The sequence below is a fragment of the Ixodes scapularis genome, unplaced genomic scaffold (genome assembly GCF_016920785.2).
Source record: "Ixodes scapularis isolate PalLabHiFi unplaced genomic scaffold, ASM1692078v2 PGA_scaffold8__174_contigs__length_109621045, whole genome shotgun sequence".
Taxonomy (NCBI): Eukaryota; Metazoa; Arthropoda; class Arachnida; order Ixodida; family Ixodidae; genus Ixodes; species Ixodes scapularis.
In genome coordinates, this window is record NW_024609883.1 from 71,946,910 (window position 1) to 71,965,817 (window position 18,908).

Consider the following 18,908-nt stretch of genomic DNA (forward strand, 5'->3'; position numbering starts at 1 on the left):
TTTGTGCAAAGTAGTGAAGAATTTTTCTGTATTTTCTGCTCCTTTTTGAATAAAAATGAACGCAAAAGAACACATTCGAGAATTTTTTGCGTGTGTGTGCCTCATGTTACTTTGCTAGGCTTGTTCTGCTTAGCTGATGGTTTCCGCGTTTGAATGCGGGCTTGAGTGCATACGAACCAGCATTGAAACGCGAAAACCAGCAGGAAAGCAGCAGAGGAGTAGCAAAGCAACACGTAAAACTAAGAAAAACTAAAAAAGAAAACACACACACACAATGGTGTTGCTTCACAAGTTCGATTTTGGTTTCGCTCTACTATACCATGTTAATTTTAGTACAGTCTCCGGGCACCAGGGGATTCATATGGCGCTGCGTACTCCCAGGGTTTAGAGTTCCAAGAGCTTCGTAGAAGTAGCGACCCTCTTTGAAGCGCCGACCAATGTTACTCGATCAACTCAGTTGGCAAACTCCCATGGAGAGATCGATGCCTTCTATAAAGCCTTGCCTTTCTAAGACACGCGCTGAGGCGCGTCAGCTTCTGCTGATAACCCCTAGATTCGGAAATGCTGTTTGATGCGTCATCCTTCTTGTCCGCTGCGGCCGTGTTATGAACTGCTGTTGCAAGAGTTTGCTAACTGAGTTGATCGAGTAACGTTGGCGCCGACTGCTTGACGGTGCAGGTTTTAGGAAGCGTATGGCGGCGCACAGCAGAAGACTGAACTGGATGACGCCATTTTGTTCCAGAGGAATGTGCTGCGTCATTTGTGCTGGTTGTCGTTACTTTTACAAGAAGCATCAAGGGACCTTACCAGTATATTTACCAGTTCGCGTCCTGTGGGCGGCATAGGAATTTACACTCCTCTGCAATCAGCATGTGGGGATGAAGAAGCATGCGTAGCTCGAGACGTTGGTGTTCCTTGTGTCTCCAGGCGCGCCTGGCGCGCATAGAACATCAACGTTTATTTATTTTATCTGTTCAAATAAGCAAGTGTGGCTTAGACACTACCGATATGCCCCACTCTGTTTGGGAGGATTGAGGGTGAATTTGCCATCGAACTTTCTTCTTTGGTGGATTTCGTTTAAGAGTGCGCGGTAGCTCTATTTATTCGTCCGTTTCAGCCACCAGATGGCGCGCGGCTCGAAACGTGCTTGAACGCGCAACTTCTAGATGGCGCCAGTATCGAAGTGTGAAAAGGCCCGCGTTATCCGCTGCGTGAAATAGACCGCCGAAATGTGCCGTGTTTTCCCGGCGGAGGAAGTTTCTCCTTCCCTCGCGCGCGCTTGGTATGTCTGTGGTCAGTCAGCTCAGTGTGCACAGCATCGGACGTCAGTGATAATACGCGCGGTGGCCGAGTCCGATTGCGGTGACCACGAACCGTACGGAGGTCACAGAACGTCCGTGAAAAATAAAAAGGAGGAAAAGAACGATCTACTCCGCACGCTTCATCCCCGATTTCCACGACGCCAAGGCCGAAGGACGTTTGTGTGAAAGATAACGATAAAATAAAACTTTGCGTCAAAAAAAGCCCGTTTTTAAAAGAAAACAAAAAGTACAAAGAAGCACAACGCATTGAGGGACCGCGAGGTTGTGGAACACCTCGTGGTGCGCTTGCCACAGGATGGTTGTCTTCGACCCATAACTCCAAGGTAAATTTGCCACGTGCGAAAACACGGAGACCTACCCACCGAGTACCAGGAAAGCGAGACACGCACACTGACGCCTCGGCGTGCAGAATGAAACAGGATACGGGCACGGAATACGGCCGCGGAAGAACACTTTGCACTGTGCCGATCCGGCCGATCTCCGAACGGACGATTTCGCATTTCGTGGACAGCGAGCGCCACCTCACGGGAGAGAGAGGTACCTTAAAAACAACGAAGACAAGCACCGACACCTTGGTTCTTTATATTCGCTGTAGTTACAGAACAGATCGACTTACATGAATAATTTGGATATTATTCGATTCCGTAATAAATTTATAAGACATTAAGCAGAACACTTTTTCTGTTTGCGCTTAGATAATTTTGTAAATTCGCTCCGAACGCAAGAGTGCCGAATTAGCCGATTTTGACCATTTTCATAATTTTTTTTAAAGAATATAATTATATTTATAATAAAACATTTCTTCCGCTTAATGTCTCGCTAATGACTCGATGTCTTTAAAGCCAAAATGTTCAAGAAGATCCGCGCAGCCGTTATTATGTGAGAATTTTTCTAAGTTGGTGAAAAACCTCATGTATTCTCTATGGGGCTCTGAGGTGCGCCCCCTCTTAAGGGTGAGGGTTCTAGGTGTGCTGGTTTGAGAAGCTGTATGAACATTGTGCATTGTTTCCGTTGATATGGATGTTAAATGAGTGTGACTTGGCCACTATAGATATGCACCCCCCCCCCCAATCAAATGGCCTATTACACGCTTTGTGTTCAAGCAATGGCGACCACCAGTGTTGCTTGATGGGCTCTTGAGAAGGGACAGATAAAAACCAGAAAAACACAAAGTTGAACCCATTTTAGTTCAACTTTAATTCGTAATGCTGTGAATGACTACTCGCATGAGGAGTTAACTATTCGCAAAAGAACTGCAATTCCTCTAATACATTTGCATTACTTGAAGAAAACAATAATATAACCTCGAGCCTACATTTCTTTCTTTTTTTTTTACATTCACGCGAGTTTATAACCTTTGCAGGGGAGTGCATAAGCCGTCTGTTGTCTACGAATGCATGAAATATCAACAATTTTGGTCGGAAAGAAAAGGACACCTTTGCAATGGACGATAACGTTTTATTGCGTGTCCACCAGTTGTTGGCCTTGCAAAATATTATATAGAAAATCCCTGGATCCAAGGCATTCAATTGACGGTTTTCACAGCGATGGCGTCGATTTCCACACGTGCTCGCTGCAGAGAGAAGTACGACGCAGCCGAGACTTGGTTGGTGCACGAATCGAATTGATCGTTTTATCTTCAACGTTATCATACAAATAAACCACGATCTAGTTATATGTGAAATTCGGCTAATAAATGAGGAAGATGAAGGCAAAGTTTCTTAATAGTTCGTCATAACATTTCGTCAGTATTTCGGCACAGAGGTATCGCAACAAATGGTACTTTCATACTTTAAGAAGCTGATACCGAGAGTGTATTAGTACCCTTGCAAAGACTTACCTTGGCTAGCTCGGCTACGCGAATTGTGACTCTGGCAGGGGGCTCCTCTGAAAAGACTGAAAATAATTGCATAAAAATTAAAATGACGGCGCCTTCGGGCCCATTAATCGCCGCCATAAAAAGCCGACAGAGAGCAAGGCTGAAACCTACACTCGCCGTAAATCTTGTTCATGTCGTCGTAGTCTTTCATGTCTGCAAGGTACACGGTGCACCTTACCACTGCAATTTAAAAACAGAGAAAATTGCAATTAACAGTCATTTTGGTGTTTATGTCTAGCAATAAGGCGCGAAACACATGTACGACAAAACCGATCCGACGTACGACCAGGCAATAGGACGGTCAGAGGCGAGGGTTTTCAACGCTCTCCGATGCTACGAAAACCCTCGCCTGACTCCGGCAGTTCGCACGTCGGATCGGAAGGTTTCGTCGTACATGTGTTTCGCGCTTAAAGATGCAAAACTGTAACATGAAGCGCTAAACCATAGCGAATCGCTGGGCAATTTTGTTTCACGTGAAACGTGGGGTTTCAGTCGGATTCCTCTGAGATTGGTGTCTACGCTCTCGGCGCTTTTCATCCGTTAGTTTAGCGACTGGCTTAAGGCGTGGCATGTACACTCGATAACAATTTGCGAAATTGAGATACCGGCGCTATCCCGGGTTTCAAACCCCTGGTTCTCTTCCAGAACAGCCTGCAGATGCTTCTCCGACGACATCCAACCACCGCCTGGCGGGCGAGCGATGGTGCGTGAGTGATTGCGAAATCACCAGCCAATCAGCGTCGGGTGAGCGTGGCTTCTCGCGTGACGTCATACCTGAACCAGCCAGTCAGCGTCGAGCTGGGGCTGTGATCATCACCTGGCTCACTCAATCAGCGTCGAGTTAACCGGCGGCTTCACATTTCGGCTTCAGACATCTCTAGACGCTCCCTGACGAGACAAAGCACGTTTCATGTGAAAATTTATGGGACGTCATATTAAAATTCAGGTTTATGCATACCGATGGTCTCTTTCTATGGCATCGCAACTCAAAGGTCGACGCACACTTCGCGCTTCCCACTTTATCCTCACCCCCTCCTTTCCCCTAACCTTTCCGCTTTCCGATCGCTCACGCCAATACCGCATAGAAGACAAGGCCCGCTCGTGACGTCATAGTCAGAGGACCCCCGACCCGCCCCCGGCAAACGGGCTGAAGCTTGACGAGAAGGCGCCACAAAGCGGTAGACGCGTCCGTCGAGACGTCACCGCGTCTCGACGGACGCGGTGACGTGTCTGGAAATTTTTATTTATTTATTTAAATAACCCCACAGCGCCCGTGAGGGCATTATAGTAGGGGAGGGGCAAATACAAAATGAACATGACGCTAAAGAACACTTAATTGCTTAAACAGTCAAAACTCAAAAGGTGACTTACCCGGAGCAATTAACAGGAAAATAAAAACAAACGAAAACCCGAACCAGCGTAAAAGTAGACACTGCACTCGTGAATATATACGAACAAAGCTGAAGTTTGTAGGAATAACAAGTTTTAAGAATCTGACAATGCGTGATTAAATTGAGAGCTTACGTTAGTTGAGACAATCTCTTCAGGTTCCAGTTGAGTATTGTGCAAGGAAAAAATGAGTATTTGTAAATGTCTGTTTTGCTGGTAAAGGGCCTAATTTTTCTGATGTGATCCAGGCGAAGTGAGGTGAAATAAATATTGCGTTTTGTCGATTCCACACTGATCGTAATATATGCTATGAAGGAGTTTCAGGCGGAAGCATTTTACGGCGATTCAGTAGAGGCTGCCAGTTAAGTTCACGTTTCATGGCAGTTACACTTTGACCACGCGAGTATGCATTAAGGACAAATCTGGCGGCTCTGTTTTGTATCAGTTCTATATTATTTATCTGGTACTGCTGGTGGGGATCCCAAACTTCTGAAGCGTACTCTAGAATGGGCCGAATATTTGTGAGATACAGAGTGTTTTTGACCTCTTGAGGAGAACTTTTGAAATTGCGTTTGATGAAGCCTAGCATCCGATTAGCTTTAGCAGTCATATACTCAATGTGAAAGCGCTATGACAAATCACGGGAAAAGTAAACGCCTAAATATTTTACTTGTAGTGACATGTTGATGGAAATATCGTTAATCTGGTACATGTTGGTGATAGGGTTACGCTTTCTAGTTGCGCGGACGAAGTGACATGTGTTAACGTACAAATCCATTCCCCAAGTGCTACACCAGTTTGCTATGCGGTCAAGGTCGGCCTGCAGAGTGATACAATCATTGAATCAACTTACTGCTCGATAAATTATACAATCGTCAGCATACAGGCGTATACTATAAAAAAAACGTCTACAACAACATCATTGATAAATATTAAAAATAAAAGCGGCCCCAACACCGAGCCCTGGGGTACACCAGAAGTGACGGAAATAAAATCGGATGACTTGCCATTAATTAATAGCGAGTTCGTTTCACGGCACTCGTGCCCACGCGTGCCCACTCGCAGCGTGGAACGGGTTCGTTTCGGCCGGCACTCCACGAGTGGTTGCACTCTCCGAGTTCGTTTCAGCGCTGACACCCCACGCGTGCATGCACTCGCTGCACCGAGAAAATCGGGAGTGCGCCAAAATGCAATCCCGTCATGCCTCGCTCCGGTGGGGCCGGCGAGGAGCGGGAGCAGACGACGAGGGTTCGTCTGCTACGATGTGTCGCGGAACCGAACGGAAAAAAAAGAGTAGATTTTCTGATAGAAATCGCGTCCCACGGGCAACGAAATCAAACGCGAGCTTCAATTGTGAGCGTCTGCTATTTCACGAAGGATGCAATTGACAACCCGTGATTTATTTGCAGGTTTTAAATCGCTCCGTTGCCGTACAAACGCTGAAATATACCAGTGTGTAAAGAAATGCTCAGAACAAACGCTACAGCGGCCCCCGAGATGTCTATCACCATCCGTGTGCGGGTGAAATATTTAACATTTGTCGACAAAACTCCCCCAGCAGAAACCTCTGACTGCCAAATAAGCATAAGAGAAATCTAAAGATGGAGATTTTACCCCAGGATTGGGCAACATCATCATGTTTAACATTTACCTACGTCAGTTAACTTGCCCCGTCGTATTTTGTTCGAGAAAGCTCTCGTTCTCGACGCCCTCACCAAGGCTAATATCTAGTCCACCTATAATGCCGATCCAAATCGAAAGTCTCAGTTTTGCTGGATATTCCAACAGGCTAGTTTTAAGCCGTACCCTTTCAGTGGTTCATGCGTAATACTATGCTCAAACGGATCAAGCTTCTGCTCGGACAGCATCATCAGTTTTCTTCAGTGTAAACGGTTATAAGCATTGAAAGATCGCAACCAGCTGCTTTGTAGACAGCTGGTCGCGGAAATTTACGCCGTCTGTAATTATCTCTAAGGCAGCCTAGCTGCTTGAAGTCATCGCAACTATAAACTACAAGTTGCAGCGACCAAAGTTTGTAGATAAACGTTGGTAGCGACTGCATTCTCGCATTTCCACGCATCACTCCGAACAGAAAGGCGCTAGTTTCGGTTTGAAGTCGGTACCTTTACCACAACATAGGTGGCGGCAGCATCAGTCTTCTGCACTCGGTGCGTTTGGCGAGTTCGTTTGAGTCCAGTTTTCCGTGCAACACTCTGTGAGTGCGATGCATTCTGGGAGAGAACTCGAACGGTGCCAGTGCGTGTGAAACGAACTCGCTATAACACTGCTTGAGTCCTGCCACTTAGGTAATCTGCTAACCATCCAAGAACTTTACCATCTATTTTTAAGGACTTCATTTTATGCAAATTAATTTATGTGGCACGAGATCAAAAGCTTTCCGGAAATTCTTTTCTTCAATTTTCAAAAATGACGTCATCCACTAACAATGACGTCATTCGCGGGCCTTGTCTTCTAGGTGGTATTGCTGCAACACGGCTCCCCTCGCAGCTTAGAAGAGGAGGGCGATAAAAAAGATCCTATCCTTCCTCCAAAATACCGAGGTTTTACGTCGGCCTTTTAATGTGCGCACTTATAGACGGCTACTTAAAAAAGATTGCATTATTGCTTCGGAGTCAATGAGATCAATGCATTCACCGATAAGAACGCCGAGGAGCGAAACAGAAAGCATATTCAGTTTAAACAAAATAAGACACACGTCCTGTCTTCCTGAAGCTAGCGTCAATTATACAGCACGTACCCTAACGCTTTTAAGGCACTTCATAGACGGCCCGTAAAAATTGGTTTTACAAAGTATCGCGCTGCGATTTACAACAAAGGTGTGAGCAGGTGGTAGGAGTTTACACCGAAACAATAAAAAAAAAATGTTTCTTCGTTCAAAAGGAAAAAGAAATACGCAGAAACCTGTTCTGGACAACCTACGCCGCCACTTCGCAGACGATGCACGCGTAGTGAGAAGTGCTGCCGACAGGTGGCGCACGCCACGTCGGGGGAGGTAATCTGCTAACCATCTCGACTGAGTTGCGGTGAGCGGACGTGTTTCCTGGTTCTCCTCGAGCATCCGAAGCTAAGTGCCAGTTTTTCTTCTTTTCTCTCTCTTTTTTTGAGAGTTGATTGGAAGTGACTATGCGGTAGCAGTATTAGGTTTGAACAGCAGCAGTTAACGTTAGTTTCGCAAAGTAGGCTCTGTTTGAATTTTTGGCGGGAAGGGACGGTTTGTTCCCGGTCTAGACATGGGTCTAGATTTGGGTCGGCATGACAAGGGTGGGGACGAGTTGGTGCAGTGCGAGGGGTGTGGGAGGTGGTGTTACCTGGAGGAGACGGGTTTCGGGAGCCTGGAGGTGGCGGCGGAGGTGAGTTTCGAGTGTCGGCTTTGTGTGAAGCTTCAGCAGGTAACTGGGGAATGGGAGGGTAGAGTTCGGGAGATTGAGGCCCAGCTTAAGGCAGAAGGAGAGAAGCGGGTGGGTCTCGAGGCCCAGGTAGAGGAGCTGACTAGGCAGCTTAATCATGAGAGGGAGCAGCGGGTCGGCCTCGAGAAGCAGGCGGAAGAGCTGGGGGAAGTATGGAAGGCGGGTTTAGAGGAGCGTAAGAGGGAGTGTGACAGTAGGGTAGAGCGCCTGGAAGGGGTAATTCGAGCGTGTGAGAGTAGCGAGGGAAGAAAGGAGGAAGTGTCAGTTCTAGCGGGACGAACCACCAGTCTGCAGGCTGGGGTCCCTGGTGGTCGGGAGTCCGGCCTGTTGGCAGGCGGGCTCGACGACGCTGGAGAGCTGATTGAACCTCAGCTCAATGGCGCCTTCGAGCAGCAGGCGTCGGGCAGTCAGGTGACAGGAGATAAGTCGCAGGACAAAGGCGCGCAGGCACCAGGGGGATCTAGGGTACTGGTAGTGGGGAGCTCTAACGTAGCACGGGTTAGGAGGGGTGTACATAACAGGGTGAAGGGAGACCAGAGGGTAACCGTAGAGGTCCAGCCAGGGAAGTGTATGGTGGATGCTATGACCGCAGCACGTGAGGGGGTGTGGGATAACCGGGAGGGAAGGAACCTAGTAATAGTTCATGCGGGGCTTAATGATGTGCTGAAGGGTAGGAGCCAGAACCTCGGAAAGCAGCTAAACGTGGGAATACGTAAGCTGAGGGACGTGTCTGAGAATGTGCATGTGGTTGTGTGCACCATTCCAGAAGTTCGGGGGCAGTCCGGGTTAACGGAGAGGAGGGTTGTCGAAGCCAACGGAGTAATTAAGGGTATGAGTCGACAGCTTCGGTACGACGTAATGGAAGTAAACAGAGAAGTGTACGAGGCTGGCTCCCGCCCTTTTGCAGATGGCATTCACTACAGTGAGGCCACGGGTTACAGGGTGGGGGATAGGATGGGCCGCACGGTGACTGCTTTTTTGGGGGGACCGAGGGCCCTGGGGGCACTGAAGTAACTGAAAACCCAACAAAGTCAGGAGAGGCACCCAGGGTTAAAAAGAGGAGAAAACGTAGGAACAGGTATAAAAAATCAGCACAATCAGACATTGGATATATTAACATGCAGGGTGGTAGAAATAGGTTAAAATGGGAAGAGGTAGAGGAGCAACTAAGAAAGGAGGATTTAATGGTGTATGGGTTTGTGGAAACACATCTCAGAGACATGGAGCAGCCACCTTGCAACCCTGACTATGTGTGGGAAGAATGCAACAGAATGGAGGGAACGAGGAAGGGAGGTGGAATTGGAGCATTTATTAAGAAGAATATGAACTTTCAAAGGATCGGAAAGGAGTGCGCCGAACATTTGTGGCTGAAAGGAAAAGTCGCTGGGGAATCAACAGTCCTTGGAGTGGTTTACTTATGGACAGGGACAGGTGCTAAAGAGGAAAACAGAAAAATGATTGATTGCATATCAAGAGACATTAGTGAACTAGGGGAAGGATCCGAAATAATTATTATGGGAGACATGAATGCCCATATTGAGGGTCTGGATGGGTATACGGACTCAACTGGAAGCATATTACTAGAACTGGTGGAAAAACATGACTTAGTTTTATGTAATACCAGTCAGAAGTGTGACGGGCACATAACTTGGGAAACTGGCAATCTGCATTCAACTATAGATTACGTACTCATGTCACACAAAATATATGGTAAGTTACAAGTAATGAAAATCGATGAAGAAGGTTCCAAAAGTCTTGGTAGTGATCACAAACGTATTAAGCTGAATTTTGCCAGAGAAGTAAATGCTGAAACTAGACAACATAATTCAAAGCAAACTTTCTGCAGCGACAAAGAGTTGGAAATAGTTGTTGAAAGAATAGAGGCAGCAGTTTCAGGGCAACGGCATACAGATTGGACTTATGAGAGCCTAACTAGGCTTTTTTCTCTAGAACTAGACAAAGTTAAGAGTAAACGAAAGGGGAAGCAAGGACATAGACCAAAAAGTTGGTGGGACAAAGAAGTGAAGCAAGCGATACAAAAACGTCAGGAAGCCTCTAGAGAACACAGGTATTCCAAGCGTAGTGGGGAGTCCGAAACGGAAGTAAAAAGAAAATGGGACAATTTTGTAACATGTCGCCGAGAGGCATCCAGTTTGATCAATGCGAAAATTCAGAGAAAGGGTGAGGAATGGATGAGTAATGTAAGTAAGAAAGATAGAAATGCTGCCAAGAAGTTTTGGGAGCACTTGAACTCACTCGGTGAAACAACGCAAGCTAGACAGAGGTTTATACTCTCGCATCAGGGAGATCAATTAGAGGGAGATGATGCGATACAATATATAGGAGCAGTGATGGAGGAGAAATTTCGGGAACGGGTACATGTGGAAGATAGGAGAACCGAAGGAAGTAGCAGTCCAGTTTGTGACATCGCGGATTTTGGACAAAGAGAATGGGAAAAGGCGGAACGAAGAGTCCCTAGTGGCACGTCGACAGGCACAGATGGTATCCCTATCAAGCTGGTGAAGAATTTGGGTCCTAAATCTAAGGCAAAACTAAGGGAGGTAGTGAGTACCATGATAACAAAAGGAAATATTCCAGATGAATGGAGGCTTAGTAGGATGAGTATGATATATAAGGGAAAGGGAGATAAGTCTGATATTAGGAATTATCGTCCTATAACCGTGACACCGGTTATTTACAGGTTGGTAATGCAGATTATAAAGAACAGACTGGAGGAATGGGTAGATTGCGAGGGCATACTGGGCGAGTTACAGAACGGGTTTCGAAAACAAAGAAGGTTGGAGGACAACTTATTTTCTCTAACACAGTGTATAGAAATAGCGCAAAAAGAAAACAGACAGCTCTGGCTGGCATTTCTGGATATCAAGGGTGCCTATGACAATGTGAACCAAAGAAACCTGTGGGACATAATGGAGAACTTAAACCTAGATGAAGGACTAACAGCACTATTAAGGAACATTTACAAAGATAACAAGGTGATTATAACATGGGAAGGAAAGGCGACAGGGAAAATAGAGATAAGACGAGGCCTTAGGCAGGGGTGCCCGTTATCGCCTTTGCTGTTTATGTTGTATCTGAGAGGATTGGAGGATAGACTAGAGAAGAGTGGGCTTGGGTTTAACCTTTCTTACAGTAAGCTAGGCCAAAAAATTCAGCAATCCTTACCGGGATTGATGTATGCGGATGATATTGTACTAATGGCTAACAACAGGACAGAGTTGCAGGAATTAATGAGCATCTGTGGTAGGGAAGGAGAGGAATTAGGTTTAGAATTCAGTAGCGAAAAATCGGCAGTCATGATTTTTAACGAGGATGAAGTTGAGAGGCTGAAGATACAGAATATTACAGTTGAGAGAGCTAGTAAATACAAGTATCTAGGAGTATGGATATGTGATGGTGCAGAATATCTCAGAGACCATGAAAAGTATATAATAGGTAAGGGCAACAGAAATGCAGCTGTAATGAAAAATAGAGCACTTTGGAATTACAACAGGTATGAGGTGGTGAGAGAGATTTGGAAAGGGGTCATGGTGCCTGGCTTGACTTTTGGAAACGCAGTGCTATGCATGAAATCCGAAGTGCATGCGAAACTAGAAATAAAACAGCGCGGAGTAGGTAGACTGGCTTTGGGGGCGCATTGCAAAACGCCAAACCAGGGAGTACAAGGAGACATGGGATGGGCATCATTTGAGAGCAGGGAAGCGGTGAGCAAGGTAGAATTTGAGGATAGGTTGAGGCTAATGGATGGGGAGCAATGGGCACGAAAGGTTTTCAGCTATTTATACATGAGGAGTGTAGACACAAAGTGGAGACAGCGCACTAGGAAATTAAGAGGAAGGTTTTTGGGCTATAGCGAAGATACGGAAGAGCAAGTCTCAGTTAAGAAGAAAGTTAAGGCCACAGAAAGAGATCGGTGGCTAGAGGGAATGCAGACAAAGACTGCTCTGGAAAGCTATAGATTAAACAAACGAGTTATTGCCAAAGAAAGCATTTATGACAATTCTAGGGGAAGCTCATTGCTGTTTGAGGCAAGAACGGGTGTTCTGCGAACCAGAACATACAGAGTGAAGTACCAGGAAATTGATACAGTGTGCACTGCCTGTGGAGAGGAGGACGAGACGGCTGAGCACTTGATACTCTACTGTAAAGGGCTTCACCCTATGCCTACCGAAGACAACATAGATTTAATAAAGTCATTGGGTTTTAGAGACAGCGAAGGGAGAGTGGATTTCAAGACTGTAGAGATTACCAAGCAAAGATTAAGTGAATGGTGGCAGAAATCGAGAGAAAACTAGGTATTTTCTTAATCACTGATGGCAAGGGGGTTTCATAGCCTCACTTTCTTTGCACTGCGGAGTGAATATAGATTTCACATTTAAATATTCTAAGCTTAAATGGTAAAACAAAATGGCTAGGTGGCGTAAGCTACCGCCCGATCCAAAGGGCTCAGCCGTATTCATCCATCCATCCATCCGAGCGCCGGCCGATTCGGGTTGCGATAGCTCGCGATCCCGCAAAAGTGTTAGTTTACACGCCGTATAGATCACGAAATACTGGCATTGTTAGTAACTATGACCCTAAAAAAGGTTCATGACATCCCTTCTTTGTTGTAGCGCTCTGTGGTGTCTGTTCTTCCTCTGTCCTTGTCTTAAAGCGCAATCATGTTTTGCCACGTACAATACCAACTACTACAACAATCAACACTTCTTTGTTGTTGTTAAGTTTTCTCTCTTTTTCTTTTTTTTTCTTGTATGGTTTTCTTTTTATTTCTGCAACGACTTACCGTTTGTTCGATTCATTCGTCCGGCTTCTAGAACCTTGTCAAGGTTCGCGAGAACCTGAAACGAATACACAGACACACACAAACACAAAAGAGAACGTAAATCACACTGTTAATACATCATAGAGGACAGTCAGCAGTCGCTAAACAGGAACCGTTTTTGCACATTCGATACAAGAGAGTTTTAGGGCACCATTTTTGCACATCCGACACTCTACGATGCGCCCTCCGGTAAGAACTGCGCATGTGCGAGTATTCTGCTCTAGCGCATGCGCAGTTCGTACCGGAGGGCCCATTGTGCCGTATCGGGTGTGCAAAAGCGGTTCCCTAAAGCTCTCTACTGGGTCAGGCAGGTTTCGTTCATGTACGACGGTCCCGACACGTTGGTCATACAAAAACCATCCGCAGAATTGTTTGAAACATAGTCCAAGAGATAATTGGCGTCCGTGTTAACCGCTGAAGCTGGATTAGAAAAATGGCAGCGGTTGTTGTTGTAAGCGTTGAAGTGGAATTTGGTGGGGGGGATTAGAGTCAATTTGTCGCTGACTCTGGGGGTAGGCCGGTAGGGTGAAGGGAGAAATGTGGGAATGTGGGGTGAGAGAGAAGATAGAAATAGAAGCAAGGGAGAGGAGTCGGTCATCAGGAGCTTCGTCTCACCGACCCGCCAGCTCTTCGTCCTGTCATCGCAGGATTCGACCCTCAGGTCTGCCGTGGGAATAAACTTGGTGTGACCAGCCCGCGGGTCTGGCGTGCCTTTGGTGGTGCCTTTCTCAGCTCGGCGCGGCAAGATACAGGTTATCGGACTGGTGGCATACGTCGAGAGTAGAACAAAGTTTCTTTTCCTTTCAATCCGTAGTGTGCAAAGAGCGCGCGCCGGGTTGCGAAGACGCATCACCGTCGCACGGAAGCTTTGCCCATTTCCACTTCAATCGGCATTTAACCGCAGATTAGTTCATTGTGGGATTTACATGTGTTAACTAGGTGGCGCGAGCCGCCGCCCGATTACAAAGGGTTCAGCCATATCCATCTATTCATCCATCGTATGTGCAGACCGTCGAATTATTATAATGTACGCTAGAGGTTCAACTGGAGATAGTGTCTACGCGACTTCCGTGACGCAAATTGTAGAAGACAGCAACCGGTTTACTGGGAAGAGGAACATTGAAGACAAACATACAAGACAGGCTTTCTTGTCTGTTTGTCTTCAATGTTCCTCTTTCCTTATCGTAAATTAGTAACCAAATTAACGCGCTCAACCATCTGCAATCTACTGTTACGGTGCTCTATATGAGAAAACGCGCGTGCATTTTATCTCTTCGACGGAATAACATGGAGCACTTTTGTTATTTGGGTCGTACCAAATAGTATGTACCTTTATTAACATTGTAAAACTTTAATTGCTTTATTTAGCGCATCCTTTTTCTTCAGTGAACGAAGTTTAACTTGGCTATACTTCAGACCCAAACCTGTGTTCCACAACAGGTGTGTAAAAGCAAGCGATGATTCTAAGCAAAATAATTGATTGATGATTCTAAGCAAATTTTTTTATTGTAAACGCACAGGCAGTTACTGATCCAGTGTTACTGCGTAGCTCTTGCCGTCTCCCTTGGTTTTTCAGACGTCCTTCGTCCGTTTGGCACGTGCACCCTCCTTAGAAAAGTGCCGCGCTAACAGTGCCCGACAGTACACAAAAATACATGTACGAAGTCGTTTTAGCGCCTATTTTAATGTGATGAATTAAAAAAAATGCCCTAACTGACCAATTATTTGATTTGCCTGACTGATAAATGTTCCAAGCTACCTAGTACGTATAAATTATTCGGGTCATCTGCTCTTGTAATCAAGCGCAGGGTGAAAATGCACCCTCTTTTCCCCACAGAAATGCTACCGGAAGTTAATTTTCGTCTGGTTGCTGCCTGCTTCAATTTTCGATAGCACACTAGCGCCAGTAGAACCTCTAGCGTACATCGTGATAACTCTATGGTGCAGACGCTTTCACGCGAAGGTGGTTTTCTGCGCACGCGCAGTGCCCACACCTGATAGGGGGTGGAAGGGAGCAGGACTGTTTGCAAAGAGCGCGGTGACGTAAAGTGTAAGAAACCTAGAACGTCTACTTTCCTGCAAGACACTTGGGAAAATACGGCCTATTGCGAGGCAATTGTGTTGCATGCGTGAAATCTTCTAACATCGCAAACGTTTAGCGGTACTCCGAGTTTCCAGACGTCTACGTCCATGGCGCTCTTTATCGGATAGTTTGACGCGTACCATATGTGTGCACTCTATAGTCGTACCTAAAACGAAGCGATACTACCACTAATCGGGCTGATAACCCTGTCGATCTTCCAGATCCTTCCATACTCTCAAGCTCCTCTCCCTGAGCGCGCACAGGTGGTCGAGTTGCTCCTCGCCTAACCCTCTGGTCACATGACCTCCCCGTTAACCAATCAGAGTCGAGCAGCTCACTCCTCCTCTCACACCGGCCATCCGAATAGTGTCGAGGTTCGAGGCCACGCTTTTATCCAGGCTTCACTTTTATCTGGGCTTTACGAAATGCCGAACGCCTAGCCAAAGAACTTTTCACGTTTAGTTCTTCGGAGAGAACTCGGTGAAGGGCGACACAAAACGGAGGATGGGTCGCCCAAGGACGAACATATTCGTCGTTTTGCAGGGATGGGGAGATAAAGGGGGGTGGGTAGGAATTGGGAGGTGATTATGGGGATGTTGAACTACGTGAACAGGATCATAGCGATTGACTTTTCCGAATGTTTTCCGGAAAAGTGGACGCTACGGATTTCTTAGAGTGTACTGTCTGAACATACCCTTTGCGTGCTTAAAACACACACTAAAATCGCGAAGGTGTTCCTGTACAAAGCAGCCGTTTTTGGCAGACAATTATTCCCGGCACTCCAACGATCTCGGCAAAAACTTGCCTGTCGTGTCTCTGGAACGATTCCTCCAGGAACCAAGAGTTTAGTCTGGGGGTCGGTTCCGGTCTGGCCGGCCAAGTACATGGTGTCTCCCACGCATATGGCGTGACTGTTAGGGGTGGTAGAAAAAAAAAAAACTACTTAATTTTCTGAAGTCACAGACTGCAAACCATGGGTAGAGGTCGAACATTTAACGCGATATGTTTCGCTAACTTTTTTACTTGAACAGCGCAAAGGATCCTTTGTTTTTCGCCAAGCGTACCAGAAACGCTCGAGCTCCTGTCAAAAAAAAAAAAAAAGCGTCAACATGATGAACATATCGTATTGAAACGAACGCGCGGTAGCGAGATTCTCGGTATAATCCATGGTGCCTGGAACGCGTCCTCCACTGGCGGATATACGATGAAATAAAAATGGAATGCATCGTAAGCTGCAGTCTGATAGAATCGAATATTCTAAACGAACCTTGTCCTATCCACCTACCCGAAGAATTTTTTTTTTAAATATTAAACACCACAGTTCACCTTACGATGTCCCACAGTGGAGGCCACGAGCCAACCCAGCCAAGTGATCGTATCACGTGACAACACGCTTCGCTGCGCCCCTTCCTAAGGTCACGTGACACACACACACACACATGGTGTGGGATTGGCTCGAATGACTCGTAGAGTCCTCCGCGGTTCATCGTAAGGTGGACTGGAGTACGTTGTATACATGTCGTTACACTGCGCGACCCTGTGAGCCCCAACACGACTCCGCCGCTCTTTCACATTTTACTTCGAAAAGGTTACCGGCGCGCATCAAGAGTACCACTTGGGCTAGGATCCCAAACGGAGCACTCTCCATCACTGTAGCATTGTTTTTATCGAGCCCTTTAATACTGAAAAAAAAAAGGGGGGGAGCGATTGTTTGATCGCGTTAACGGTCTCTCGGAGCGTATACACTGTCACGGCCAAACAACCGATCCGGCTTCTTTATGCGTTTGCGGACCCCACAAGCTCTGTTATCTCTCATGATGTCAAAGAGTTCGAAGTATGCGACCTCAACTTCGCATTCCGTTCTGAGTTCGAACCACCAGCTTTCTCAAAAACTGAGAAATACGCCCCCCCCCCTCCCAAAACAAATTAAATAAATAAATAAATAAATAATATTAATAAATAAAGAAGCACGAAACATTGTTCTAGCTTACACCGAACGCGATAGTGCCCCTCGTGGAAGTTTTCGCGTGATGAGGGTTGAATCGAATGGCCAACTTCACTACGCATTTCTATCTTTATTTATTTATATATTTATTTATTTTTTCAGGCATTTGTTTCTTTTTTTTTTTTTTTTTTTTTTTTTTCAGGCTGGCGAGCCCCATTTCCGGTAGGAAGGTCGGAGAACGATTCGCAAAGCATCAAACGTGACCCACACCCTCACCGCGGTTTTGGGTTGCCAGTGACCAGTCACTCGAAAGTGCCTTCAGAATTAAAATAAATAAATAAATACCGCGAAAGGCCCTCCAAGAGAAGGTATTACGTAGGGGGAAAAGGGAGGGGTACATCTGAGTACAGAAAGTACATAGCGTATGACTGCAAAACGAAATGAAGTATACGCGAAAACGATGAACAAGAGTTATTAGTAAAGTGGAGATAAGTAAACAAAAGGGGAAAAAAAACTAGATGGTATTGTTAGCGCACATTATCGAGTTCTTGAAATTTCGTTAGATCATCTCTATTCGCTACTCTTTAAGAAATGCCTGCGCGTCTACTTACCCGCAAAACACTCAAAGAGCCAATCTCTACGATCTATGAAATCAGCTCAGCGAATGATGTGGCGCAACATCTGTTTACACCTGAAAATTAAGTCTGCGCTGTTGCATTACGCAATGAAAGGCGTCGTGCTTGAAATTGCGTAATGCCACTGCGTAGACTTAATTTTGAGGTGTAAACAGATGTTCCGCCTTATCACTCGTTAAGCTGATTTCGTAGATCCCAGAGATTGTCTCTTCGAGTGTTTTGCGGGTAAGTAGACACGCAAGCATTTCTTAGAGTGTAGGTGTGTTGGCAGGTTCTTCCAATCAATGATTGCTCGCGGTATGAATGGTTGCGCATAAAGAGGTGAGTGCCATGTGATACAAGAGCGGTCCAGTTTGGAAAACTAATCTGAGGTGCCTGAAAGAAATGATCGCGAAATGAGATATGATGACAACGTTTGTGGAACCGTGTTACACGAGAGAGTTTCCGGCGATGACATAAAACTTGACATTCAGCAGTTTTTGTTTTTTTTGTACTATTGGAAAACAGTGAATAATCTGCAAAATGAAACGAACAGTACAAAACAGCACGACTATGGTACTAGTGTCTCGGGTGAGGCATTGCTCCATGCAAAGAAGGATTAAAAACGAGACACCATACCTGTACGGGCTGGTGGGCTTAGCAACGTCCGGACTGGTGATCACCTCGCGAGTGGCGTTCAACACCGCCTCAGATGCACCGATGCACAGTTGCATCAGCACAAAACTAAGCACCATCGAGCGCGTAACGGATGTTCCGAGCATTTCGGTGCGAACTGGCTCAAGAGGGGTCTGTATGGTCTCCCTCGGGAGCAGGCTACAAAAACAAGTGCGGAATCTCGCGAGGAAACTTTATAAGGCTGCGTCGGCCTCCAGTGGCGCGAAGGTTACCAGCCAGCAGAACCAGTTAATGGCAGTGCCTCATTACGTGACTTCCTGATAAGTTCGTGCACGTCCTTGCCACGATGACCCGGAAAAGTGCGAAACTAAGATCGGACACGTCTGCCATCTTGTTTTTTAGTTGGATTGTTTGTTTTTGTAGCTAAACGCCTTGTTTTGAAACCGTACCATTACAGCCAACCTGAATTCTCCCATTATGCTCTATAGGACAGAAGCGTTCAAGTTTCGCCGCTGACTACAATGCCATTCCAGCCCCTGGCGGGACGCCTCACACCGAGTGGTTCGCGTTGTTTTTCGCCCCGCTTCGCCGCCATAGGCGGTCGGCTACGCTAGTAGATAATATTAATTGCGATAGAGAAGATATAAAAGCCCGGCCAGCACAAATCTTTCGTTGTTGATTGCAGTAACAACCTCCGATATTGTTGTAGTCAGTCCAAAAATACGGCCGCTTCCCTGAAAAACCGTAAGAGACTCAAATGACGCCAAGC

General features: G+C 46.2%; 1 protein-coding gene across 1 annotated transcript; it reads right to left on the reverse strand.

Moving 5' to 3' along the window:
* Positions 1 to 2,759: 2,759 nt before the first annotated feature.
* Positions 2,760 to 18,584, reverse strand: LOC8051747 (2-iminobutanoate/2-iminopropanoate deaminase). The gene is made up of 6 exons (XM_042286699.1): positions 18,143 to 18,584; positions 15,750 to 15,855; positions 12,823 to 12,877; positions 3,313 to 3,381; positions 3,163 to 3,218; positions 2,760 to 2,895 (listed from the first exon to the last, which is right to left on the reverse strand). The coding sequence occupies exons 1-6, from the start codon at positions 18,283 to 18,285 to the stop codon at positions 2,848 to 2,850; spliced, it is 477 nt and encodes a 158-aa protein (XP_042142633.1). The 5' UTR covers positions 18,286 to 18,584; the 3' UTR covers positions 2,760 to 2,847.
* Between the last annotated feature and the right edge of the window lie 324 nt (positions 18,585 to 18,908).

Excerpts from the sequence above, each read along its gene's own strand:
- LOC8051747 (XM_042286699.1), bottom strand. The coding sequence starts at position 18,285 with ATGCTCGGAACATCCGTTACGCGCTCGATGGTGCTTAGTTTTGTGCTG. Across the intron at positions 12,878-15,749 it reads TCGTTCCAGAGACACGACAG|GTTCTCGCGAACCTTGACAA; the intron begins GCAAGTTTTTGC and ends TATTCGTTTCAG. Across the intron at positions 3,382-12,822 it reads ACGAATGAATCGAACAAACG|TGGTAAGGTGCACCGTGTAC; the intron begins GTAAGTCGTTGC and ends TTTAAATTGCAG.